Below are 27,762 nucleotides of genomic sequence, written 5' to 3' on the forward strand. Positions count from 1 at the left end.
AACATGAATTCATGAATAGATCACGTTTACATGAGTGAAGACGATTCCTGTTTGCAACCATGTATGGTCCTTTATTTGAAGGTTATGGTGTTGGTGGAATCTGTATCTGTAGTGTTGCTGTTACTGCATTATGTGAAATACAATTGAAAATATGAGGAATAAAAAGAGGAAGTCCATCATCAAGTGCTACTAAGCTGCAAGGTTAACTTAATTAAAAAAAAGTAGTGCATGATCTGTGATATCATCTTCCTTGCAGGGTTTCATGAAGAGGATCGAGGATAAAGGTGTTCTGGATGACATGAAAGGAAAAGAGAAGATCGTCTTTGGGAACATCCATCAAATCTTTGACTGGCACCGAGAGTGAGTCAGTGGGGAATCTTGACATGCAATGTTTTTTTTTTTTCTTTTGGCTAATCGATATCAATGCTGCTCTGCCCTGGCAGCTTCTTTGTGGGAGAGCTTGAAAAATGTCTGGATGACCACGAGCACCTTGCTGAACTCTTCATCAAACATGTGAGTGACCAAGATGAGAACGTCCTTTTTCCTCTGTGAGTATTCGGATGTTGACCGTTATCTGATGGTGCTGTTTTTTTTTCCCAGGAGAGAAGACTCCACATGTACGTGGTCTACTGTCAGAACAAACCCAAGTCTGAGTTCATTGTGGCAGAATACGACAATTATTTTGATGTGAGTTTTTTTTTCATATATATTCTGGTTTCTACTTCACTCTACTTCATCGCTGATTCAGGTGATTGAGCTGTCTTCATTTCACTGTGTTGGCCAAACACCACTTGAGGGAGCCTGAAAGAAAAGACATGAAAAAAAATGTCACATAAGAAACTAAACATTTTAGTGAAACATGTTGACATACACATACAGTAAGTGAGAATGACACAGTTTACTAGTGATAGACGCACAATGTGTACATGCCACCCTCAGACTTCCTACAGTACTCTGTCCACTTCCCTTAACAACAAGTGGCACTAGTATTAAGTAGTAACTTAACTAAAGACTTTTTTAGACTTTTCTACACTTAGGAAAACATTTTAGGTCCACTCATATATTATCAAATGTCATTGTCCTTGTGCAAAAACATAAAGGAACTACACATATCTGAAAATGTTAACTTGCAGGGGGTCCAGCAGGACATTCAGTCCCGGTTGACCATTAGCGACTTCCTTATCAAACCAATCCAAAGAATCACTAAATACCAGCTGTTACTGAAGGTATGTAATTGGCTCTGTATTAATTACGAGTGGAGACTGTGGATTTTGATGCCGTGCTGTGATTCTCCGTAGGATTTCCTTAAGTACAGTTCTAAGGCGGGAATGGACTGTGAACAAATAGAGGTAAAAACAACAATAAAAACCCAACATATCTATGTTTTAATACGGTTATCACGGTGATTTGAAAACAGCATCATCCAATCACTGCGTCCTTCTCTCACAGCAAGCAGTGGATCTTATGTCTCAGGTTCCCAAACTATGCAACGACATGATGAACTTAGGTCGCCTGCAAGGATACGAGGTACGTTTGTTGTATGTGAAAACGGATATACAGTGAACCCTGATTCATTTTGTGGTATAAGTTCCACACACACTCCCTATAGGTTAAGTTCTGCAAACTAGAGAGAAAGAAAATTGTTGGGGTGCAACGTGGTGTTGGACTGGAGGTGCGCAACTACCTACTGACAAGCAGATGGACAGAAATTTACTTTAGGTTTTAGTATGTGTTTATGACCTTTCAGAATGTGCCTGAAGGATTTAGAAAATTATTGTGGCCCAGTTTTAATCAAGAATAACAAGCATATGATCAGCAGGCGCAAGTGACTGAGTGTTGACCAATTGTGTTTCGGCTTAGGGCAAGCTAACCAGTCAAGGCAAGCTGCTGCAGCAGGAGACTTTCTTTGTGACCGAGCAAGATGCCGGCGTCTTGTCGCGCTCCAAAGAACGGCGGGTGTTCCTGTTTGAGCAAATTGTCATCTTTAGTGAGCTGCTCAGGAAAGGCTCATCCACGCCCGGATACCAGTTCAAAAAGAGCATCAAGGTACTTGACACTACAAACCACAGCCATTGTATTGTACTGTAGGAAAAGACAGCAGAAAAATTGTATGTAATGCCAAAATATGTTTATATGTAAACAAAGATATATTAGTATCTGAGAATTGTCATCTGTATCTCAGAATTTTAATATATGAGGGTGTTTCTAGCGCCAATGATGCTTTTAACTTCAGGTGTCATATTTGGGTCTGGAGGAGAGCGTGGACAACGACCTGTGTAAGTTCGTCTTGTCGTGTCGGGGCTCGTCGGAGCGTTTCACCCTTCAGGCGGCCAATGTTGACATCAAGCAGGTCTGGATCGGACAAATCCAGGCGCTACTTGATGCTCAAAGCAATTTCTTGTCTGGTGAGACTAGAAGACTCACATTCAGATTATTACAAAATTTTATATCTAGTTGTAATTAATAGTTGCAAATGTTTGATGTCCTTCAACACAGCACTCGTGTCTCCCATCGAGTACCAACAGAAGCGCGCCGAAAGTTCATCCCTAACCAGAAATCGCTCAACCTCCAGCAATCGCTCAACCACACCCTCTAATAGCCGGCCCTCATCGGCGGTTGGCCTCGGCGAAAAGGAAACCGAGAGAGGGCGGAGTCAGTTGACGACATCCACCTCCAATGGCGGCACACCGTGCTTCGACTCGAGGGTGAGTTTAGTTGACCCTCTCAAGGAACAATAGTTTTACTTCTACCAGAGACTTTTTCATCAGTACTTAGTTTTAGCAATTTCAAATGAACTTTTCGACTGCAATGCACCCATTTGCCTATGCCACTTTTTGCTATTCATAGTTTTTTCAATACAAAAAACAGCTTCTATTTTTATTACAGAGAAGCCCTGCACAGACGCAGTGGGGCATTTATATTTTTTCAAATCTGTCCTCCATTATTTGCTGTTTGCTCATCTATTTAATGTCAGGTCAAAACAACAGAAATAAGATCTCTTGGTGCTGAGGAACTACCGTAATTTCTCTAGTATAATGCATCCTGAAGTACAATGCGCACCCCCAAGGTTGACCTAAAAAATCAGGAAAACCCTTCTACCAACATACAAAGCGGACCACCAATTATCTGCTACCCATATGCTCAAAATATTTGAGTTATTTGTATTTATATTGTGTTAGGTTTGTACTTGTATTTTTTTTAAAAAAACAACCATGTACAACAATCATTAATAATAATCATTGTGCATGTGATGATGGAGCCGTAATATAATCTCGGGGCAGGCCACAGGACACGCTTGTCCTGGTCCCTGTAATTGTCAGCTCAAAATCCCTCAACCAACTAAAATAAATGCTCAATGATGGCATAATATTTTATTAATACTGTTGATAACACATATTACAGTCTTAAATAACAATAATAATTACAGTATTAAATAAATGCACTGTTTGACTTAAACATTTTTTGCATTAAATATTTGTGCATAAAACATTTGTGGATAGTGCAGTTTATCTTCTACATTATACATCCTTGGCCAAGACTTCAAAACCAAAGCAACATCTGGCTGATCTCCAATCTGAAAATTATCCATCGTACCTACCTCTGGTGACTTGATCCAGTTCTGGGGCCTCCTGAATTCATGAACAGTGATCCTGTTTTTCTCCCACAGCATGTCATCCTCTGTGCCATCCATGGCGTTTGTGGGGGATGATTTCTTTAATCCCAAGAGTGTTGGTTCTGCAGCGCAGCCTCTCGCCCACGTGTCACGTGGCGACCAAAACAATGTGAGCTCAAACGAGGTAGAAAAGAGGGTAATGGGCACATCAAAAAAAAAAGTGACCATTTCAATTGTGTGCACTCTCACGTTTTTTTTTTTTTAATGTGCCCATTACCCTTGTTTCTACGTAGTTTGAGCTCACATTGTTTTGATACCCACCTGAATTCATTGAGGCGAGCTATCGTTGTTTCATGCTGCCACGCTACTTCCGGGTTGGCGGTGTCATCGGCACGAGTCATGACAGATTTCTTTAAAAAGCAACTGCTCAACTAGCCGTTGTAGTCGCCATTTTTTTGTCTTGGTTTAAGTTTAAACAAACTCACGGGCAGTCGTTTCTGATCTTTGGTGCAGTAGCAACAAACATGCTCCGCTAACGATCGTAAAATGCAAGCTCCCCGAGGAGGTCAGAGAGTTCATGATGGTGGCGCACATTACCGTAATAAATATAAATGTTTAACAAGATGTCGAATATCATATCGAAATGTATAGGTATTCCTTTTTTTACCACTCTATGTACCCGTATACAACTTTACAATGGGATTGTATTTTTTATTTTTCATCCATAGCTAAATATAATGCGCTCTATTAACTTTTTGAAAATATTTTTGTGAAAAATTTGCGTATTATTTTCGAGAAATTACGGTATGTTGAAATGAATTTAGGGAGGTTCATTATGGGAAAGGTTGGGCATCGCCACACCACCACCTTGTGGCTTTTTCGTGCTAATTAACTGTCGAGGTGTCTTATCAAAGCAGAGTACGTACTCAACCGCAAACTCTTGGACTTTATAAGCAAGCATGCAACTTTTTGTCGCTTTGAATATTTGTGGATTTTTGCCATTCAGTGCAGGGCGTGGTCCCTCTTCGTTCTCACAGCCTTTGGTCTCCAGCAAATGTAAAACACACTGACAATGGATGTGGATTACTTGGATATACATGTAAATAGTATTATATAGTATTGGCACATAGACTAGCAGTGTAAATGATGGCTGACAATATCTGCTGCTCTTCCTCCTCCTCCTCCTCCTTTTCCTTGATTCCGATCTCCACCCCAACTTCCCTCAGGACATCTGTAACGGCATCCCACTGTCGTTCAGCCCTCGTAGATGCACCCTATAACCTTGTCTTCCTCTTCCTCCTCTTTTTCTCCACGTGCTCCCCACCCTCGTTGCCATCCCCCGTCTACTTCAGGAGAGCGGCAGCGGCTGCTGCAACGGCGCTTCGTCCACCATGCGGGTCACTCAGGACTACTCGGCACTCAAAGAGAATGAGATATGTGTCAGTCAGGGCGAGACGGTGCAGATCTTGGCGAACAATCAGCAGAACATGTACCTCGTTTACCGGCCAGCCGACAGTCAGTCACCCGCTGCTGAGGGCTGGGTGCCGGGGCACGTCCTGGGCCCGTCCCACAAGCCCTTAAAAGACTCTTCCTCGGCCACATCCTTCTCTGCAGCAGTGGCCAACACCACCAACATCAAGTAAGTCCCTCCCTCCTGCCCCCACCCTCCCCCCAACCTCCACCACCACCAATACAGCACTTATTTACCCGCAGCATTTGGATGGGATTGGATGGTCTCCGTTTAACAAATCTCCACACTGGCATCATGTTGCCCTCAGTGACGCCTTTTGAGTCACTGGCTGCCAACAAACTCTAGAGCTAGACTGGATAGGATCTTGTAGCTGATCTGGAATGTGGAGCTTAAAAACCGGACTTATTTCAGTTCCTAACACCCTGTCTTTTCTCCCTTTTTTTCTGTTATTATTGCTGTAACTTTTTTTTCTCCTGTTATTAATATTTTCTTTTCAAGAAAAAAAGGAACTGGGTTCTCCGCAGTGGAGATTTCTGTTGTTGTCTGTGGCAATCTTAAGACTTTTTTTTTGTTATCCCTCGTCTTTCCTTATGATTATTAAAGGTTATTTTTATTTGATGGACAAAATTTGATCCTTTTCCTCTTCCATGCTGATTTTTGTTTATTTTGTCAGTAGTTCACTGTACCAATATGTCTCAACTGAGGCTCTAGAGCATTCCTGTTTATATTAAAACAAAGATAGAAAATCCTTTTTGCACTATTTAAGAAGAAATATGAAGACAAGCTGTGCAATATGTTTTCGTCAAAATGGCCACGGTCAGCAGTGTTCTGTTGCAATTCTCTAAGAAGAATAATTTTAACTGTATTTTAAATTTGTAAAATTATTTTGGATGCATGGTGAGCATGTGGTAGCGAACTGAGCAAACGTGATGGGCAAAGTTTTTTCTGTGCGTCACAAAGATTGAGGCAATGGATAGTTTGTAGTTTTTAACAATTTGTAAATAAACTACAACAGCTAACATGCAGCGAACATAAGTCTGCTACTTTCTTTTTATTTCTATCCAAATCATGTAGGTGTGTTGACTTCATAAAATGGCATCTCAATACCTCTATACAATACCTTTTATACCCGTATTATCACCTTTTATTTATTTTCAAGTATTCCAAGTTTTTACTAACATCAACGGTTTGCAACTCCACAGATGGTGTATTGTGTCAGTATACATAGATGTACATAAAAAGAGGAGCTCTTGCCTATTGATTCATTTGATTTGATCAAGGAAAAGACTATAAACCGTTCATAAACAGGTTTTTAACGACTGGCAATATTGTACCATATGATGGTTTGAAAATCTTTACCGCACTGCGGAATATAAAATACGCAGTTTTTATAAATATCCCAATAATTATGTACTTGGGATTCTTTTTTCCCTCCTTCCATAGCAATAATAATGTGAATTCTGGGTAACCCAATCCATAACAAAAACTAATCATGTGACTCTTTGGTGCCATCTTGAGTGAAAAGGTAAATGTCACATCTTTAACATCTTGCCTCTCTTCTTCCCCGATTATTATTTTTGATCAGTGTCAACGATAGCAAAGCGCAACCAACAACTGTCCCTCCTCCCTTTCTCGTGCACCGCTGCAGTCTGGCTACAGCATCAAAAACCCGTGTCACGTCTTCCATGATCACAAACATTTTGACCTAACTGAAATCACATGAAGGCTAAAACTAATGGTAGGAATAAAGCTGTGTGATTAAAAACGATGTCATCAAAGTTGTTATGAACAAATTGTTGCGGATATTCCTAATGTATTCAAACAGGTGCATTTAATTTAAGTACTATATGCATTTTTATTTTCAATTGAAGTTGTCAATTGTTACATAAATCATTTTTTTCAACTTATTTTTATGTCTATTTTTTATTAGGGTTAGGGTTTTATCCATCAGTTTTCTTAGGCGCTTATCCTCACAAGGGTCGCAGGAGTGCTGGAGCCTATCCCAGCTATCAACGGGCAGGAGGTGGGGTACACCCTGAACAGGTTGCCAGCCAATCGCAGGGAACATCAAGAGAAACAGCCACACTCACAATCACACTGGGGGCAATTTAGAGTGTCCAATTAATGTTGCATGTTTTGGGGATGTGGGAGGAAACCGAAGTACCTGGAGAAAACCCACACAGGCACGGGGCGAACATGCAAACTCCACACAGATTGAACCCGGGACCTCAGAACTGTGACACTTTCCAGCAGAGCAACCATGCCCCATGTATTATATTTTAGTTTTATCGATTTTGTTATTATTTACTTTACTCAAATCTTTCTTTCTTTTGTTGTTGTTTGTTGGTGTATTTTAAATTTAATTTTTATATATTTATTCATATTTTAGTCAAGTCATGGCTGTTGCGGCTAGCCTGCACAACCTGCTGACTTTTACAGTTTTTTAATATACTGCCCTCCAAAACCTGGGGTTGAAAACAAACAAAAACATAATTAAATGAGGAATGATCATTCCATCAAACGGTTTCAGATACAGTGAAATCTGTATTTAATGGACCACTAGGGTGAGGGGGTCATCCATTAAATCTGACTGTCCATTACACTGAAGCATTTTTTTGTCGCCTTGGTTTTTTTTTGTGCTTTTTGGTGGCCCAAAAATATCCAATGCAGTACAAAGTAATCATAAAAGCAAAAAAGCCTTCAAATGTTTTGAAGTTTATTCAAACTTACCTCAGTGGTGCATTTTGAGTTCCAACTGGACACTATTTCCAGTCTGTTAAATCAGGGGCCGCTAAATCGTATCATTGTACATGTTTTTTATAGCAATGATAGTATTGCATTAGCAGAATATTTAGGTAGCAGCTATATACAGTGGAACCTCAATATAATGGACTAATAGGGGCAGGTGATCGTCTGTTATAACCGATTGACTGTTATATTGAATCTTTTTTTTTGTTTGTTTGTGGCCGTATGCACTCACATTACTGTAAAGTACTAAATTATTATGTAGGGTTTTTTTTAATAACCTGAAAACACCCAGTGCCCTATATTAACTATTGTAGATAAATATAATACATTTTGAAAATGTACCAGGCTGTTGTGCTTGGTTATGGTGACACTGTTGATTTACCTTCAATCATAGTTAATGATTGCGAGTTTGTGTTAAATCAGGGTTCATTTATTTAAATATTGGTATTTGTATTGAATATTAGCTGAAAAGATCAATGGATTTCAGCAAAGGTTAACGTGTCGCCGGACACACTTCCGCGTTCACGAGCAGTCAACCGTCGGCTTGTTTTTTCAATCATAGTTAATGAATGCATGTTTTTGTAAAACCAGGGGTTATTTATTAAATATTATTTGTATTGAATACTAGCTGAAAAGATCGATGGATTCCCACACAGGTTAGCGTGTCGCCAAACACACTTCCACGTTCACATGCCATCAAAACCGTCACTATGTGGGATTTATTCCTGATGAGAACAGATGTAGCAACAAAGTATTCGTATGCGTCCAGACTTTTATAAGCTTTCAAACTTTTTCGTGTAAATCTCGACTTACTCACCAGATCCATGTTCCAAGACAAGCAGAAGCGGAATAACAGTCCAATTTCTTATCGGCGAAAACGTCGATTTCGGCATTAAATACAGGCCCTCTATGCCGAGTTTATCTAATTTTTCCACGTACCGTCGTTTATTTTCACGTTCTCAATGTCTGGCAGTATCGGGCAAGACTCTGGGCGTCCTGCTACGTGACATTTTTCCTTGTCATCTCCAACCGACTTATCATTAAGCAATGCTTAGCTTGACCGGCAATATGGCGAAGTAAACAAAAATTACGTAATTTTCTGACATAGGTGCACAAGCTCTATACCCACTGTATATACTGTACATGGGAAGAATGTTTTTTTTTTTTTTGTCCCTCATTGAATTAAGTTCACCCACTGACAAAGATGAGTAGTCTACAATTTCAGTCGTAAGTCTATGTTAACAGCGAGAAACAAAATATCTAAAAGAAGATAACATTTAAAAAAGAATTTTTTGCATTTCATTAAGTGAAAAAAAGTATTTGATCCCCTACCAACAATGAAGAGCGATGGCTCCCACAGACTGCTTCTCTAACTTAAGGAAAATACTCCCAAGTCTAAACTTGTTAGCTGTATGCAAAACCTATCTCAACTTGTTACCTGTTTAAAGACACCTGTCCACAGAATCAATCAATCAATCAATCATTGGCAACGCCAAATAACTTTCTAAGGAAATCGGGGCCAAGAATGTAGACCTGCTTTAGGCTGGAATGGGCTAAAAGACCATTGGCAAGAGATGGGTGAGAAGGAGTCAAATGTTGGTCCAATAGTTATAAATGGCAAGAAACATAAAACGACTGTCACTCTCCCTCAGTGTGGGGTTCCTCGCAGGATTTCAGTTTGTGGAGTATCAGTGATCATGAGAAAGGTTAGAAATTAACCTCGATATCCATGAGAGGAGCTTGCTAATGATCTCAAGGCAGATGAGACCACAGACAGATGAAAAGCATTGGTAATACACTACACATTAATGGATTCAATTTCTGCAGTGCCTGTAAGGTCCCCCTGCTCAAGAAGGCACGTACAGGCCCAGCCAAAGTTTGCCAATGAACACCTGAATGATTGGGAGAAGGTGATGTGGTCAGATGAGAGCAAAATTGAGGTGTTATGGATCAATTTACTTGGCTTGTTTGTGGGAAGAGGAATCCAGACTGCAAGAACACCGTCCCAACTGTCAGGAATAGAGGTGGAAGCATTACACTTTGGGGTGTGTTTTTCTGCCAAGGTGATGAGGCAACTTCAAGTGGACAGGTCAACTTCAGTGTATCGAGCCAAATATGGATGGAACTTTGTACTGTGAATGTGTGACTAAAGAAGAAGCACATTAAGGTCATGGAATGGCCCAGCAGGTCTTCAGATATAAATCCCACACTAAATCTGTGGCCAGGGCACATCATCAAAATCTCGAGGATTTGGAGAGCCTCAGCAAAGAACAATGGCTCAAAATTTGTTCCGAGAGGTGTGCACAAATGTCTGGTCAACAAGGGGTTTCCCACCAAGTACCAAGTCATGTTTTGAAAGGGAAGAAGAATCAACTGCAAAATCATTTGAATCATTTATGTGTTTTCTATATGTTCTTTTTGATATTCTATCCCTCCAATTTGAAATAAAAAAATCTGAATTATTGTTATAACTATGACAAAATTAAAGACCAGTCATTGTCTGTTAGTCATCTTTTTCCGTCTAAGCCTATCTTCTGAATCTTCCTCTCTTGACACACACTGTCCTCATGTCCTCTCTCACAACCTTTTCTTTGGTCGTCCTCTCGCTCTTTTGACTGACGGCTCCATTCTCAGCACCCTACTACCAATAAACTCACTCTCTCACCTCTGAACATGTACAAACGACCTAAGTCTACTCTCTCTAACCTTGTCTCCAAAACATCCAACTTTTGCTGTCCCTCTAATGAGCTCATTTCTAATCCTATCCAACATGTTCTCTCCAAACGAGAACCTCAGCATCTTCATTTCTGCTACTTCCAGCTCTGCTTCCTGTTGTTTCTTGAGTGCCACCGTCTCTAATCCGAACATCATGGCCAGCCTCACCACTGTTTTATAAACTTTGCCCTTCATCCTAGGGGATACTCATCTGTCGCAAAGAACACCGGTCACCTTCAGCCAGCTGTTCCACTCTGCTTGGACCACTTTCTTCACTTCCTTCCCACACTCTCCATTGCTCTGTATTGTTGACACCAAGTATTTGAAGTCATCCACCCTCGCTATCTCTTCTCCCTGGGGCTTCAGTCCTTCTCCCCTCACATTCATGCACATATATTCTGTTTTACTTTGGCTAATCTTCATTCCTCTCCTTTCCAGTGTGTGCCTCCATCTTTCTAATTGTTCCTCCACCTGCTCCCTGCTTTCACTGCATATCACAATATCATCTACGAACATCATCGTCCAAGGGGATTCCAGTCTAACCTCATCTGTCAGCCTATCCGTTACCACTGCAAACAGGAAGGGGCTCAGAGCTGATCCCTGATGCAGTCCCACCTCCACCTTAAATTCTTCTGACACACCTACGGCACATCTCACCGCTGTTCTGCTGCCCTCATAAATGTGCTTTACTCACATATTTCTCCCCCACACCAGATTTGCGCATGCAGTGCCACAGTTCCTCTTTTGGTAGTCTGTCATACGCTTTCTCTAGGTCCACAAAGACACAATGTAGCTCCTTCTGACCTTCTCTATACTTTTCCACGAGCATCCTCAAAGCAAATAGTGCATTTGTGGTACTCTTTTAGGGTATGAAACCGTACTGTTGCTCGCAGTTACTTACTTCTCTCCTGAGTCGAGCCTCCACTACTCTTTCCCATAACTTCATTGTGCGGCTCATCATCTTTATTCCTCTATAGTTTTCACAGCTTTCACAGCTTCCACACTCTCCCCCACCATACCTTACAATCAGTAACCTCCTTCGGATTACATCGTCTGCACAAAATATAATCCACCTGTGTGCTTCTACCTCCGCTCTTGTAGGTCACCCTATGTTCCTGTCCACCACCATCTGACCCTCAAAGTTCCTTTGCTGGATGCCGTACTTACCCATCACTTCTTCATCGCCCCTGTTTCCTTCGTCATCATGTCCATTGAAAACTGCACCAATCACAACTTTCTCTCTCTCTCTCTGGGATGCTAAGGACTACTTCGTCTAGTTCCTTCCAGAATTTCTCTTTCAACTCAAGGTCACATCCTTCCTGTGGGGCATAACTGCTAATCACATTATCCACAATACCCTCAATTTCAAATTTCAGCCTCATTACTCAATCTGATACTCTTATCTGTCTGTTAGTAAACTTGTAAAAAAAATCAGTGAGGGAGCAAATCATTATTTTCTCCATTGTATATAGGCCTGGAGAGTTTAAGATTATTTAAGATGATATAGCTTCCTAAAAATGATCTTGATAAAGGATAATACATATATTTTTTTATGCCTCTGAAATCAGCTGCAAGACTCTATGGTCCGCTGAAGGTGCTGGAGACAAGCCCTTCACTGTTCAATCAAATATACTGTACATTAACGTACACCGTAGTCGACTACGGACTGCCGCTGAGGTTATGCTTAATAAACAGTTAACTTTCCAATGTTTGAGTTCATTGTTGACTGATACATAATAGCAGAGTTAAGCCAAGCGCTAATGTTTTAAATGACGTTGGTGTGGTGGAGCGTATTGTTTAGCTCGCGGGTTAGCTTTTTGGCTCACTGCTTAATGAACATATGAAACAGTAAACTTTATTTTTAAATCTGTTGTATGTTACGGGCTTCACATGGAGGTCGTAGACTATTGGACGGCGCAAACACGGCGCTAGTCCGCTGCATTCCACAAGCCCACTCGCAGCCAATTATGAACTAATTTAAAAAGACATCTAATTTTTAAAATATTCCTTCATGTGTGTACAGTCCCATGTTCTCATAGTTGTACTCCATCCTGTTTATTTGTAACGAAAGTCAGCTATCTTCATCTATAATGCAGAACATTAGCATTGATGCTACTGTAGTTCTAAACCTATACATTACTGAACTACTTTAAAACAAATGCGGCTGCAACACAGAAAGAGGGCATATAATACTCAGCATGGATTTTCCTTCCTCAGTGGGAACAACAAATCTTACAGCAGTAAAATGTAGTACTGTATGACAGTAAGGGAATGTACTCTTTTTGTTAATTATGCTGAATCATTTACCGTAGAGTACAATGCCACTTAAGTCCCGATATTTTAAAGATCTGCAATCAAGCAGAAGCCTGAACAATGAGAAACATAAAGTAGTGTGGATTCACCACATCCAAGAAAAACAGATGTCACAATTCTCTGTGAGCAACATGCTAACAAATCTTTTCATCTTCACACACTAATGGGCCAAACACTTAATAATAAACAATGTTACTGTATCTATAAGTTTAGAGTAGGCCACAATCTCTTTTTGTATTATAAAGGTGATGTTGCCTTGCGCACCCAGGACCAGCCAGTCACGTCCGGACTCCTCTGTGATCCTCTGTTGACATGTCTTGTCCCTGTACCGTACAGGAAGTCTCTGTCGTGGAACACGCTGCGCGCCAGGAAGCGTGCCGAAGCCAAGGAGGTATCGGCATTGGGGGTCAGAGGTCAGGTGAATGGCCTCCTGCGTAAGACAAAAGAAACCACGCCCTCTCCCCCGCTGCTCGCCTCCCCTGTTACCAGGGTGAAGGGCAAAGTGAGTAATGGCGACGCGCGCCTGTCTCCTGCCTGCCCCTCACCATGCTTACACTTTTCACAAAAAGTTAGTGATATTCATCTTTCAGGTGAACTTTCATGGTTAAACTAGGAGGCTCCATAACTAATAGAGGTCAATTTCATTTCAGCGTTAAAATTTTGTGTCCAACTCTTCAATGTTAAATACATTTAGCAGAAATTGCAATTCTCTAACATTCTCCAACAATTCACGACAGATCCATGAATTTAGTATTAAATATCCAAGAACATTAACTTCATTTAATGTTGCTCCTCCCACTACTCTCCTTGTATCTATATTGCAACTTCCTGATAAGACCCTGTGACAGCCTCAGTTCAGTGGCCACTCCCTTATACTTGCTTCTTAACGTGTCGACATGCAAATCCTCCATTGTAAGGTGTCGTCTTGGTCTCATGTTGTTAAAATGAGTAGCACACTAAAGAAGAGTGTTAAAATAGCAGTTTTGTGAACCGGGAAATTCAGCGCCTCGTCAGAGAACAGGAAGTTTTGCAAAAAGTACTGAAATATTGAACAGTTTAAATTCATTAAAATTAATTTAAATATTGTAAATTTTACGTTCATCCTGAAATTTCACCTGAAAGCAAATTATCTTTTTGTGAAAATGTAGTTTTATGCTAATGTGTGTGTGCATGTTTGTGTGGCGTGTCCCTACAATGACATTGTGTAACATTTGTGCACAACCCCATTACAATGGTTCCGAACTAGTCAACATTAATGTAGCTCTTGTGGTGACTTTGCATTTGTGAATTGAAAAGTAGCAGTGTCGTTTCTTGTCAATTTGACGACTACCTGGTGAGATTCGCCAAACGTGTTGCTTAGTCGGCTAATATGTCAGTGAGCCGAGAGAAACCTTGCGCGCGGGCTTCTCTGTGTTAATGTTGCTCCTCCAATATTCCATTTTGTTAATTATGACATCATATGAAAACAAAGATGGTCAACATTTTAGGACCACAGAATTTGTAGTTATTTTTTATTTAAATTGTATTTGTTTATTGACCCTATTTTTCACCTTGAATGCACCACATTTTGAAACATAAATGGATTAGCGGACTTGATGTTGCTTTCTGGAATCGAAAATTAGCAATGTGGAGTATTTTTCATTTTCTTGACTACATTGCTATTGTACCTGATTGGATGAGCTGGAGCAAATACTGAATGAATCAATCTAGCTTACCCATGTACGCTAAACTTTGGTTCTAATTCATCATCATCATATGTGAACGTTAACTCCACATTGGATGTGGTGACGTATTTTCTGACTTTGGTGCCAATAATGTGAAGTCTGGTATGTGCATACAGTAATATTGGGAATTTCCAAGGTGAAACCAGCCTTCAAAAAACTTATAAATCTTTTCATTTTAACTTCATTACTCCGAAATAACCACAGTAAGATTTTTTTCTACTAGGCATTTGTTCCCATTATTCAGAATTTAATTGACATAAAGCCCTGAATGAAAAAAGTGAAAACTAAATCCATTTAACAGTAATTAGAAGATTTGATTGAGAGAAGAAAGACAGTTTGACTCTCATTAATTTGGATTTCTCCCTTGCCTTATTTTCCTTTTGTTAGTTGGCTGAAAGTGAGCCACATGAATCAAATAAGCAAACATGAGGATTAAAGTTAGCAGTTTTAACTGGGCCATCAAGTCATTACTCTAATAAGTGTAGCTAATTTGTTGTTAAATGATTAAGAAGTTAATTTGATTCACTAAAGTTTGGTTTTAGTAAAACTTTTTGAGCTACCTTAAGATTTTTTTAAAATTTAGAACATCATTCTGTATTCATTTGCAACCATTTAAACATCCATCCATCCATTTACTTTTGCCGCTTATCATCACTAGGGTCGCGGGGAGTGCTGGAGCCTATCCCAGCTGTCAACGGGCAGGAGGCGGGGTACACCCTGAACTGGTTGCCGGCCAATCACAGGGCAGCATTTAAACATCACACTTGAAAACAATCAGTGTTGGGAAGATTACTTATGAAATGTATAAATACAGTAATTGAAGTAGTTACAATAGCGTGGCGCTTCAAGATTATATTTGGAAAATAGCACATGACCGGAGTGAGACAATTACAAGCATCACCTTTAGAAGGTCGGTGTTCTTGTGAAAAAATAAAACCAAACTTTCCTAAATCAGAATTGTTGGAATTATTTTTCCAACTGTATGTAAAATTTTAATCAATGAAATTTCCATTCGCTAGTACAGTAATTTAATTGCAGATTTTCTCCCAGTAATATAATGGATTATGACAGCATACATTTTGTAATTAATTTATGTGAACATGTAAGGAGTAACTCTGACATTGAAAACAATGGCAATGGGTTAAGACCAACCTTTTAAAAGACATCAAAAAAGTAAGTATCAGCAGCTTCTCTGTCAAACAAACTAAATCTAATCTTCACTTTTTTGTTTCCTCCTGTATTATTTTATTATTTTTATGTATTATTATTCGTACTTGTTCTTGTTACACATGTCCCCTTTAACCCCTGCACTGGTCCTTCAACTTTTTCAGTTTTTTTTTCCCTGTTGGCCTACTCCTCCATCCAACTACTCATTTCAAGTGTTCCGTAATTCTATTTTCCACTCCTTCGCCTTTTTCCCTAACCAGGAGATTCACACTTCGGATGAATCTGACTGTGACGACGACCTCGACCCAAAGACTGGCATGGAGGTACTTGGAAGGAAAAAAAAGATGCACATTGTCGCTATACAATACGAAACATACTGCATCTCCTGTCTGAAAACTGAAAAAGAAATTGGGAATAAATAAGGGGAAAATTTCACAAATGAAATAAATGCTTCTTTTAATATCTGTTTTCCAGCTTCTCAACCCTAACTTCATCCAGGAAGGTAAGAAAAGGACTCCTTAAAAGTAAAGGTACAATAAAGTAAAACATAGAAACACACATCCATGTTGAAATTGAGATTGAAAAGATTTAGACTGAACTATCCATCCATCCAACCATTTTCTTAGTCGCTTATCCTCCCAAGGGTCGCAGAAGTGCTGGCGTCAATCCCAGCTGTCAATGGGCAGGAGGCTGGGTACACCCAAAACTGTTTCCCAGCCAATCGCAGGGCACACGGAGACAGATAACAGTCACACTCACAATCACACCTAGGGGCAATTGAGAATCTTCAATGAATGCATGTTTTTGGGATGTGGGAGGAAACCGGAGTGATCGGAAAAAACCCATGCAGGCACAGGGAGAACATGCAAACTCCACACTGGGAGGGCCGGGATTGAACCTGGGTCCTCAGAACTGTGAGGTCAACGCATTCCACCTGCTCCACCCTGCTGCCGTCCCTGAACCAAAATACAATTAGATAAAAATACATTGCTGGTCAACACATCACATGCTATAGTAAGCCCAGGATGTAGCATGATTACAAGCATATGCCACCTCACTGATGACACTGCAGAAATTATATTGTGTGTTGAGTGGAAGTGAGTGCAATGATCTTCCACAAGTGGGTGAAGCTGATGGAAATATTTCTTGAAATCCTGGATGGAGGCGGAGACGAAAGGGCTGGGCTGGCAGCATTTCTTCTCACTGATCAAAATACATTTGGCCGTGAGTTTGTGGCCACTCAAACCCGTTTGGATCTTGTAGAACTTTTCGTCACTGGAAGTATGGCATGCAGTTGTCAACTAGTGCACAGTTTTGCCGCTTGTCATGCTACCAGTACAGAAAACCAAATATTTCAGGATTTTGTAGTCATTGACAATTTTTAAAGGTGTGTTGTGATGGTAAGTGATGATGCCATGGTGAAACAGCTGTAGAGCATTAGCCTCATGGTTCTGAGGACTGGAGTTCAAATCCCACCCCCACTTGTGAGGAGTTTGCATCTTTTCCCCGTGCCTGGGTGGGTTTTCTCCGGGCACTCCGTTTTCCTCCCACATCCCAACAACATGCATTCATTGGAGACTCTCAATTGCCCTTGTGGTGATTGTGAGTGTGACTGTTATCTGTCTCTATGTACCCTGTGATTGGCTGGCAACGAGTAGTTTAGGGTGTACCCTGCCTTCTGCCCGTTGTTGGCTGGGACTGGCTCCAGCACTGAGCAAACCATTCTGAAACAGAATCATATTAAATCACCATTATGAAGAGAAATGTTCTGGCCTTTGTTGTAATAGGCAAATTGTTTTTTTCTGTGTTTTTTCATATTTAGGAAAGAGCCTTAAGAAACCAATTTAATAGTATTGTAGTCGTTGATGTCAGGGGAGTTATGGCATCCACTACGCTTTCGACACCCGTTTTTTTTAAACTTTTCTTTTTTAAGATGATTGTCAAATGTTATCTTTCTCATAAACCACAGGAAACTAAAAATGAACAGTGGGCCACAAAGGGTCACAGGGGCTGTAGTTTGGACCCCTCTGCTGTAAAGGTTTCTTTCTCAGCATTGACACAATGTCTTATCATCTGGACGCACAACATCTTCTCTGTCTTGATGGCTCCTGTGCCCAGTGGCTCCAGAGTTCCTGTTGCCGCTTTCGGATGTGGTGTGTGCGTTCGGGGAGACGGTAGTCCTCTGCTGCAAAGTGTGTGGACGACCCAAACCGGCTGTCACACTGAAGGGCCCTGACCAGAACCTAGTGACCTGCAACAGGCGTTTCACCATAGACATCAGGTGCCATTGACACTTTCGTCTTTGTAGCTTCTTCCTGTCGCATGCACTCTTTTCTCATCTGTTCTTCATCTCCAGGGACACTGGCGACATCTTGTTAAAGATCTGTAACTTGATGCCGCAGGACACTGGAATCTACACTTGTGTCGCTATCAACGACCACGGGTCGGCCTCCTCATCCGCCTCCATTAAAGTGCAAGGTAATGCACCTCGGTCTAGGGCTAGGCTATGTGGACACCAATTGAGAAGACTCAAAGCCAGGAAGGCCTTTACTGCTAACCTTAACACAATCACAAGCACTGACCGACATTTACAGCTGAATCCTAATATATGGTCAATGCAATTTTATTTCTTTGTGACCGACAAGTTCATTCTCTTCATTCTGTAGTTTTTCTCTATGCTGTTGTGGATTTTAGATGTTTTTTTTCCAATCAAATCACAGCTTCTATCAGCTCCCATATCAATCTAATTTGCCCAAGGTCTTCTGGATCAGAAATATTGGAGAATGATACTTCATGTTATAATTGATTTTTTTTTTTCTGGCACCCCCAACACTGGAATTCAGCATTTCAACATATCCTTCATCACTTTGATATAACGTAAGCTAAAGGCTAGTCCGGCCCCTCCTCATTGCAACCTGGCATGCTTTCTTCTTTCTCTAGGGCTCAGTCGACCTGCACGCTGTCCATGTATGGCCCAACATGTTCAGTCAAATACAAAATTTCAACTTCATCCTTTTAGAGGCCTACAGAGTGGTTCATTGATGGACTGTACAGGACAGTCACTAAGTTTAAAATACAAGTTGAGATTTAGCAAGATGTCTCAGAAAATTATCAGATGGATCAGCATTCTGTCATCTACACTTTTTGTTACTTGGGAAAAAATTACTTTTTTAAAAATTCAAAATAGTTGCGGATTATAGTTTGATATACAATAGACAATATTGTGGTTTAACAACTCGACCAAATTTTAGTTCAAAAATCGTCAAGCATGTAAAGTCGGGCTTCTCAAGAATAGAAAATCATGCTGTTGTGTCCATTCTCAAAGAATTGTTGGGTGTCAACTGTTGTCTATGAAACAAAAGCATCTTTCTTAGCCTGACGCTTAAAGGTCAAGCATCATCCCTATAAACATTGTAAAATAGATATTGTAATGAAAAATACATATAACATTATTCACTTCAAAGTCTATACGAAAAAATAAATGTGAGCGGAGAGGATGTCATCGATGCGCAAGGTTGCAGAAAATATCATTCTACGACTTCCAAGTGGTTGCCATATTAGCTGCATCCTCTGTCCGTGACGTTACTCAGATATTCGCCAATGAAAACACGCGGTGCACCCGACTCTGGGAGACGAACACGCCCCTTCTGACACGGAAACTCTTTTTGAAAAGGAGAACATCACACAACCGAGTGAAGTTACCGGGGCGATATTACACTATTGTTTTGAGCCATATTCAGATGATATGCGATCACGGCCAAACCGGCTCCCGTCCGATCCACTTCCCCACGGAGATGACCCATCGCGGCTCATTGCAGCCGGGCAGTGTGGCTCATTTTGGGCGCCAAGGTGGCTTATCACGGAGCCACGCCATGCTGCTCTAGGGGGTTGTTCATAGCCCCCGCAGTACGCAATGAACAACACAGTCGAGCCGGGGCACTTTACTGCATTGTCGTCGCACGCGGCTGAGTGAGGAATTTTCGGCTGCATTCTTCAGAGCCGCCGCCGTCCGCAAGCCTGACACGCAGTGTTCTCCAAAGCCGCGGCTTTTTGGCGCCGTGGTGGCTTATAATGGAGCCGAGCCGTGCTGCTTTAGGGGGTTGTTCATAGAAGCCACAGTACGTGATGAACAACACCGTTGAACCGTGGCACATTACTGCATGCAGGAGGCTGAGTGAGGCATTCTCAGCTGGTTCTTCAGAGCCGCCGCCGCTGTCTGCGAGCCCGAAGCGCAGCCTTCGCTGGCGAAGCAACGCAGCAGCCCGTCGCCGTCCGACGCGCACATCAACAATTTCGTACGTGGATCTTTTGTTACGTTATGAGAGACTGATTACGTGGTCCGCCCCAAACTATTATATTTTTTCAGTACCTGTATACACACCTACCTGTCATTTGGAACCTACGAAGCTCTCGTCCTCTGCACCCGTGCAATCCGTTTTTCACGACGAACCGGGTCACTTGCAAACTTATGAAGGGTAAATCCATTCTTCCGAGTGTTCAAGCAATGTCCAGCAATGCAACGATCCGGCATTTTGGCTAACACGAAGGAACAGCAAGCTACTTTCCGGAGGTAAAACTACTGGAAACAAATGAGTCTACTTGGGGGCGCTTCTGTCCTTTACGTCACTTCCTGCTTCTTCTCGAAAACAAATCCCTCGAGAGGATTTTCATGGCGGGAGTTACAAAAAGCTGTAATTGTCAAAATCATTTTTTATGGTGGAAAAAACGCATGGGCCCATATTAGGTGTCGTTTTTTCATTAATAACATCCTAAAAATCATTCATTTCATGACAGTGGCCCTTTAACTACCCATCTGAGCCATGTTGCGCTTCGTACATTACTGTACATACGTACATTTGACTAGATCTGTCTCACCCTTGGCTCTGGAAAACTATGTTGTGTCATTGATAACATTAGTTGGCAACTTTGTTAGCAACAACCGCCTGTGTCAGTGATGTATATCATTGTTACCGTTTAGGTATCCCAGCAGCCCCTGGGAGACCCGTGGCTCAGGAGGCCAGCAGTACAGCAGTGATGCTTCACTGGCCACCTCCGGCTTCTTCTGTTCACTGTGCAGTCAGTAGCTATGCGGTGGAGTATCGCCAGGAAGGTAGGATCTTTTTTGTTCTTGACGTTGAATGACTGAGGTTGACCTCTGCTCTTTTGCCAGACTCGCTGCTATGGCATGAAGTGTCCAGCAGCATGGAAGAGTGTGTTCAGATCGACACCCTCATCCCCGGCGGTCACTACCAGTTCAGAGTGCGAGCTTCCAACCGCTGGGGGCTTGGTCCGCCATCTGAGCCCTCCAATATGGTTTCATTGTCCAGCAGTTGTAAGGACAACACACATATGCATACACACACAGAAAAAGAAAAAAACTGACTGGGATGGGGATATTTGTCATGTGATTAATCTTGCATCAATATCATATGTATCGGAAGTAAAAATTAGCAAGGATTAGCAAGTCTACTTGTATTATTCTGTTTTTAGGTCAAACTTCCCTGAACAAAGTTAAATTACACTACCACCACCAACAACAACAAAATAATTATTTACAGTTTACTGTAACACTTATTTGAATTACTTGGATTCCTCCTCCTGGTTGTATTTGTGTTAGGTTTATAACCTAACTTGCTGGAATAGTTGCACAAATAACGGACAAGAAGTCATCTTTCTTCTGATCACGAGGACGTGAGAGACAGGCCAGTTACAGTCTCCAAACACGTTCTGAACCAGCTTCTCACATACTCTTTTTTTTTTTTTTTTTTTTTTTTTTTTTTTTTTTAAATTAGAAAACACAAGGTCAAAAGGAGGGGTGAGCAGATGAAATGAACAAAGGTACAGTTTTGGTGATGATGTGGCACATTCTTTGGTTATGATGGAGTTGTCCTTGGCCACTTCTAGGAAGATACTGTTGCATCTGCATGTGTAGGAGCTCGTCCTGTGAACAAGACTCTTTGAAGCAAGGATGATACTTTGGCTTCGTTGCAAGTCCATAATAAATATATTAACGATAACTCTAACAATTTACCAGTTATTGCTAAACAGAGTCCAGCTCAGAGGTAATTGCCCAATCGGGGCAATGAAGAACTTAACACATCTTTAGTTTTATTTTAGTGGGATTCAAATTCAACTGTTAAAAACATTTCAGATATGCCTTATTCGTCAACAAAACATAACACCAATGAAATTAATGGTTGTTGTTCGGTCATCATCTGCCAGGGTATGTAAATTTATGACCTCTGTTGGAATGAAAGTGAATGGTGCACCTTTTTCATAAGCTCTAGGCGGTGGTGATGTACTAGAATCAGAATCATCTTTATTTTGCCAAGTATGTCAAAGACACACAAGGAGTTTTATCTCTGGTAGTTACTTTACTTTGGAGACATAAAGAAAATGCGAGAACAGTCATGCATCCAACCATTTTCTTAGCTGCTTATCCTCACATGGGTCGTTGGAGTGCTGGAGCCTATCCCAGCTGTCAACAGGCAGGAGGCAGGGTACACCCTGAACTGATTGCCAGCCAATCGCAGGGCACATCGAGACAAACAGCCGCACTCTTAATCACACCTAGGGGCAATTTAGAGAGTCCAATTAATGTTGCATGTTTTTGGGATGTGGGAGGAAACCGGAGTGCGCTTAGAAAACCCACGCAGTCACGGGAAGAACATGCAAACTCCACACAGATTGAACCCGGGACCTCAGAACTGTGAGGCTAACACTATCCAGCTGATCCACCGTGCCGCCACGAGAACGGTCACTGAGCAATAAAAGGTTGCTAGTCAATTGGTGGTTTTTTTTGGCAATTGTGCAGAAAGACGCAGTCCTCTAGCCATTATAGCAGTTTAAATGATCAATAGAACAATAGTCATGACCACCAGGGCGCAGAGACTTCAAGAATATGCAGTTTAAAGTAATGTGATAATCTGAGACATGTCAAGAGTGCAGTTGCAGATCATTTTCAGATAATTCATAGTCCATTGTGCTTGTGGTGTAGATACTATTCAGGCACATGATAGTGGTGGCGCTGGATTCTTCTTCTTCTTTGCCTTTCGGCTTGTCCTGTTAGGGTTGCCACTGCGTGTCATCTTTGATGAATGCTCATATTTGTTTGGCACACTCTTATGCCGGATGCCCTTCCTGACGGAACCCCTCTGCATTTAACTGGGGAGAGAAGCTTACAGTGAAGAAAATAAGTATTTGAACACCCTGCTACATTGCAAACTCTCCCACTTAGAACTCACGGAGGGTCTGAAATTTTCATCGTAGGTGCATGTCCACTGTGAGAGAGATAATCTAAAAATAAAAATACAGAAATCACAATGTATGATTTTCTTTAATGATTTATTTGTGTGATACAGCTCCAAGTAAGGATTTGGAAGCCTGTCTATTAGCTAGAATTCTGACCCTCCAAGACCTGTTAGTCCGCGTTCAAAAGTCCACCTCCACTCCATGACGACTTCAGTGGACTAAAATATTCATCTGTATAATCTTAGTACCTAAATTGTAGCCGTATTCGTTAGCGTTGAAGCTGTGCGGCCTAGCCTCGGTCGGGAACATCAAGCAACATATGTATTCAAATATCTGCTCAGGAGGTGAACATTCAATAGTGAGTACTTCCACGACCTGCAACACCTACATTTTGTTTACAACAAGGACCGTAAGTACTTAGTACTTACTTACTTACTAACTCATACCAATTTAAACTTGCTTATAGGCCCAGACCACCTTAGCTCAGCTGGCTAACAACAAGTAGCGTTTGCGATCAAACCATGCGGTTGAAGAAGCATTGAACATGTGTAAATAATGTGTACGACCTAAAAAACGGGTACAACGAGGGATGTGAGGACTTATAGGAAATTTAACAAGTCTTATGTTAGTCCGCAAATGCGAGCCGTATCGTTCGCGTAGAAGCTGCCCGGCCCAAATTTAGTCTAGCGCCCTCACAATCTTACCTAATCCCTTACATCCACACTTCCTTTGAATTGTCATATCCATTATATTTTCACACAGGTAGTATGTGATTTATGTACCTTATGTCCTGAATGTGTTTATTTGATTGCTTTTATCTGACTTTAACTTTAACATCGACTAGGTAGTGTGTGAATTGTGTATCTTATGTGCTGACTTTGTTTATTTGATTGCTTGTTTTTATCTATCTGCATCCCGAACGCGTGCACAATTCCTGTGCGTCCTGTAGGCTGGTCCCAAGCTTGGATAAATGCAGAGGGTTGCGGCAGGAAGGACACCTGGCGTAAAACTATGCCAAACATAAATGAGCATTCATCAAATGACTTCCATAACTGATAGGTCATGACCCGGGCTAACTACGCCCGCCCCCGGCACTGTTAATTTGCAAGGCATAGGTAGAAATTCAGGTAATGTAGGTCGAAGACAAAAAAAGAGGAGGAAAGTGACAGTCGTCAGAAGAAGAAGAGGCATGCACAGTCCCTACAACTGTGTGTAGGGACTTTGAATGTTGGAACTATGACGGGAAAAGCTCTGGAGTTAGTTGACATGATGATTAGGAGAAAGGTTGATGTAGTGTGCATCCAAAAGAGCAAATGGAAAGGGAGTAAGGCTAGAAGCTTAGGAGCGGGGTTTAAATTCTTTTACTATGGAGTACATGGGACAAGAAATGGAGTGGGGGTTATTTTAAATGAAGAGCTGGCTAAGAATGTCTTGGAGGTGAAAAGAGTATCAGGTCGAGTGATGAAGCTGAAATTTCAAATTGAGGGTATTGTGTATAATATGATCAGTGGCTATGCCCCTCAAGTAGGATGTGACTTTGAGTTGAAAGAGAAATTTTGGAAGGAACTAGATGAAGTAGTCCTGAACATCCCAGAGAGAGAGTTGTGATTGGTGCAGATTGTAATGGACATATTGGTAAAAGAAACAGGGGCGATGAAGAAGTGATGGATAAGTACGGCATTCAGCAAAGGAACTTTGAAGGTCAGATGGTGGTGGACTTTCCAAAAAGGATGGAATTGGCAGTGGTGAACACTTATTTCCAGAAAAGACAGGAACATAGAGTGACCCACATGAGCGGAGGTAAGAGCACGCAGGTGGATTATATTTTGTGCAGACGATGTAATCTGAAGGAGCTTACTGATTGTAAGGTTGTGGTGGGAGAGAGTGTAGCTCGACAGCATAGGATGCTGGTGTGTAGGATGACTCTGATGGTGGGTCGGAAGATTAAGAAGACAAAGGTCGAGCAGAGAATCTGGTGGTGGAAGTTGAGGAAGGAAGAATGTCGTGTGGCCTTTCAGAAAGAGGTGAGACAGGCTCTAGATGGACAGGAAGAGCTCCCAGAAGACTGGAATACTACTGCCAAGGTACTAAGAGAGACAGGCAGGAGAGTACTTGGTGTGTTTTCTGGTAGGAAAGGGGAGAAGGAGACTTGGTGGTGGAACCCCAAATTACAGGGAGTCATACAAGGAAAGAGATTAGCAAAGAAGTGGGACACTGAGAGGACTGAGGAGAGGCGAAAGGAGTACATCGAGATGCGACGTAGGGTAAAGGTACAGCTGGCGAAGGCTAAACAAGAGGCATATGACGACATGTACAACAGGTTGGATACGAAAGAAGGAGAAAAGGATCTCTACAGGTTGGCCAGACAGAGGGATAGGGATGGGAAGGATGTGCAGAAAGTAAAGGTGATTAAGGATAGCGATGGAAATATGTTGACTGGTGCCAGTAGTGTGCGAAGTAGATGGAAAGAGTACTTTGAGAAGTTAATGAATGAAGAAAATGTGAGAGAAGGCAGAGTCGAAGAGGCAAGTGTGAACGACCAGGAAGGAAATAACCCTCCTATGGGAAGACTGTTGGTCCTGATGACATACCACTGGAGGTATGGAAGCAATTTGGAGAGGTGGCTGTGGAGTTTTTGACCAACTTATTCAACAGAATACTAGCGGGAGAGAAGATGCCAGAAGAAAGGGGGAAAAGTCTGCACGCTCCCATTTTTAAGAACAAAGGCGATATTCAGAGCTATGAAAACTATAGAGGAATAAAGATGATGAGCCACACAATGAAGTTATGGGAAAGAGTAGTGGAGGCTCGACTCAGTAGAGAAGTAAGTAACTGCGAGCAACAGTACGGTTTCATACCCTAAAAGAGTATCACAAATGCACTATTTGCTTTGAGGATGCTCGTGGAAAAGTATAGAGAAGGTCAGAAGGAGCTACATTGTGTCTTTGTAGACCTAGAGAAAGTGTATGACAGAGTACCAGGAGAGGAACAGTGGTCTGGTGTGACGGAGAAATATGTTAGAATAGTGTAGGACATGTATGAGGGCAGCAGAACAGCGGTGAGATGTGCCATAGGCGTGTCAGAAGTATTTAAGGGGGAGGTGGAACTCCATCAGGGATCCCGACTGAGCTCCTTCCTGTTTGTGGTAGTAATGGATGGGCTGACAGATGAAGTTAGACTGGAATCCCCTTGGACTATGATGTTCGCAGATGATATTGTGATCTAGAGTGAAAGCATGGAGTAATTAGAAAGATGGATGCACGCACTGGAAAGGAGAGGAATGAAGATTAGCCAAAGTAAAACAGAATATATGTGCATGAATGTGAGGGGCGGAGGAGAAGGGTGAAGCCCCAGGGAGAAGAGATAGCGAGGGTGGATGACTTCAAATACTTGGGGTCACTAATACAGAACAATGGAGAGTGTGGTAAAGAATTGAAGGAATCTGTCCAAGCGGGGTGGAACAGTTGGCGGAAGGTGTCTGGTGTTCTATGCAACAGAAGAGTCTCTGCTCGGATGAAGGGCAAGGTTTATAAAACAGTGGTGAGGCCGGCCATGGTGTACAGATTAGAGACGGTGGCACTGAAGAAACAACAGGAAGCAGAACTGGAGGTAGCACGTCAGGGAGTGGAGCTGGATTATTAATGGCAGACTAACAGGTTTTTGAGGGTCAGAATTCCAGCTAATAGACAAGTATTCAAATACTTATTTGCAGCTGTATCACACAAATAAATCATTAAAAAAAATCATGCATTGTGATTTCTGGATTTTTCTTTTTAGATTATCTCTCTCACAGTGGACATGCACCTACAATGAAAATTTCAGACGCCTCCATGATTTCTCAGTGGGAGAACTTGCAATATAGCAGGGTGTTTAAATACTCATTTTCTTCACTGTACAACAACTTGTATTCCCAGGCGGTCTCCCATCAAAGTACTAACTAGGGCCAACCCCGTTTAGCTTCCGAGATTGGTTGAGATCGGGCGTTCTCAGTGTAGCATGGCTGTAAATTCAGTGGCGGTGGATTATTGGAATGAAAGTCTCCAGTTTTCTCATAACCTCGAGATGGCGGGACACATTTATAAAATGAGGAGGGATTTTTTCACTTTCCCTTTTATCTATGTATAAAATGTACCATTGACTAGATTTTTTAGGGGGGGCCAGGAACAGATGCACATTATAAATGGTGAATTACCTTATACCAGAAAAGCACACAGCAGACACTGAGGAAATAATTCCAGAAATACTTTTTGGAGAATTTTACGAACACATTCTTTCACTAATACCTTATGATTGACCACTGATCAGTACGTTGCCTTTCAGACATTCAGCTGAGATAGGCTTTTCAACTCAACCATGACCCCGAAAAAAATAATGCTTTGTACTAGATTCAAAATACCCTACATACTGTATCAAGGAAAAGCAAGAGCATTTGGTATGGCAGAGAGATACACATGATGAATGTTAAGTCAAGTTGAATGGAAGTTTGAATCCTGCTTCCTGGAGGTTTGACTGTTCATTGACTATAAATGTTAAATATATTATGGTTTTAAGAAGATCTTTCCTTTAATCCATACACTTCCTTGTTTAGACTCTGCTTATGACGGAACAGGAATCCAGTGGAAAGAAAACTTTGAGTCGACATTCTCTGAGATTTATGAAATTGGAAGGTAAATATGAACACAATAAACATTGTTACCTTGTGTTGAAAAGTAGATTATGTAGAAGTAATAGATTACGTGAAATATATACCTTTTGCTGTT

General features: G+C 41.4%; 1 protein-coding gene across 2 annotated transcripts in view; it reads left to right on the forward strand.

Moving 5' to 3' along the window:
• The window catches only part of kalrna (kalirin RhoGEF kinase a), a 242,497-nt gene that overhangs the window by 197,683 nt on the left and 17,052 nt on the right, over nt 1-27,762 (forward strand). For both annotated transcript variants that reach the window (XM_061842645.1, XM_061842646.1), the window contains 18 exons: nt 257-360; nt 444-513; nt 601-687; nt 1,134-1,226; nt 1,299-1,349; nt 1,450-1,527; nt 1,861-2,046; nt 2,234-2,405; nt 2,497-2,705; nt 4,966-5,252; nt 13,197-13,362; nt 16,012-16,074; nt 16,226-16,253; nt 17,870-18,032; nt 18,108-18,229; nt 20,730-20,861; nt 20,922-21,083; nt 27,591-27,669. In XM_061842645.1, the coding sequence (XP_061698629.1) occupies nt 257-360; nt 444-513; nt 601-687; nt 1,134-1,226; nt 1,299-1,349; nt 1,450-1,527; nt 1,861-2,046; nt 2,234-2,405; nt 2,497-2,705; nt 4,966-5,252; nt 13,197-13,362; nt 16,012-16,074; nt 16,226-16,253; nt 17,870-18,032; nt 18,108-18,229; nt 20,730-20,861; nt 20,922-21,083; nt 27,591-27,669 (2,252 nt within the window). The remainder of the gene's footprint in view (nt 1-256; nt 361-443; nt 514-600; nt 688-1,133; nt 1,227-1,298; nt 1,350-1,449; nt 1,528-1,860; nt 2,047-2,233; nt 2,406-2,496; nt 2,706-4,965; nt 5,253-13,196; nt 13,363-16,011; nt 16,075-16,225; nt 16,254-17,869; nt 18,033-18,107; nt 18,230-20,729; nt 20,862-20,921; nt 21,084-27,590; nt 27,670-27,762) is intronic.

This window comes from Syngnathoides biaculeatus, chromosome 14 (genome assembly GCF_019802595.1).
Source record: "Syngnathoides biaculeatus isolate LvHL_M chromosome 14, ASM1980259v1, whole genome shotgun sequence".
Lineage (NCBI taxonomy): Eukaryota > Metazoa > Chordata > Actinopteri > Syngnathiformes > Syngnathidae > Syngnathoides > Syngnathoides biaculeatus.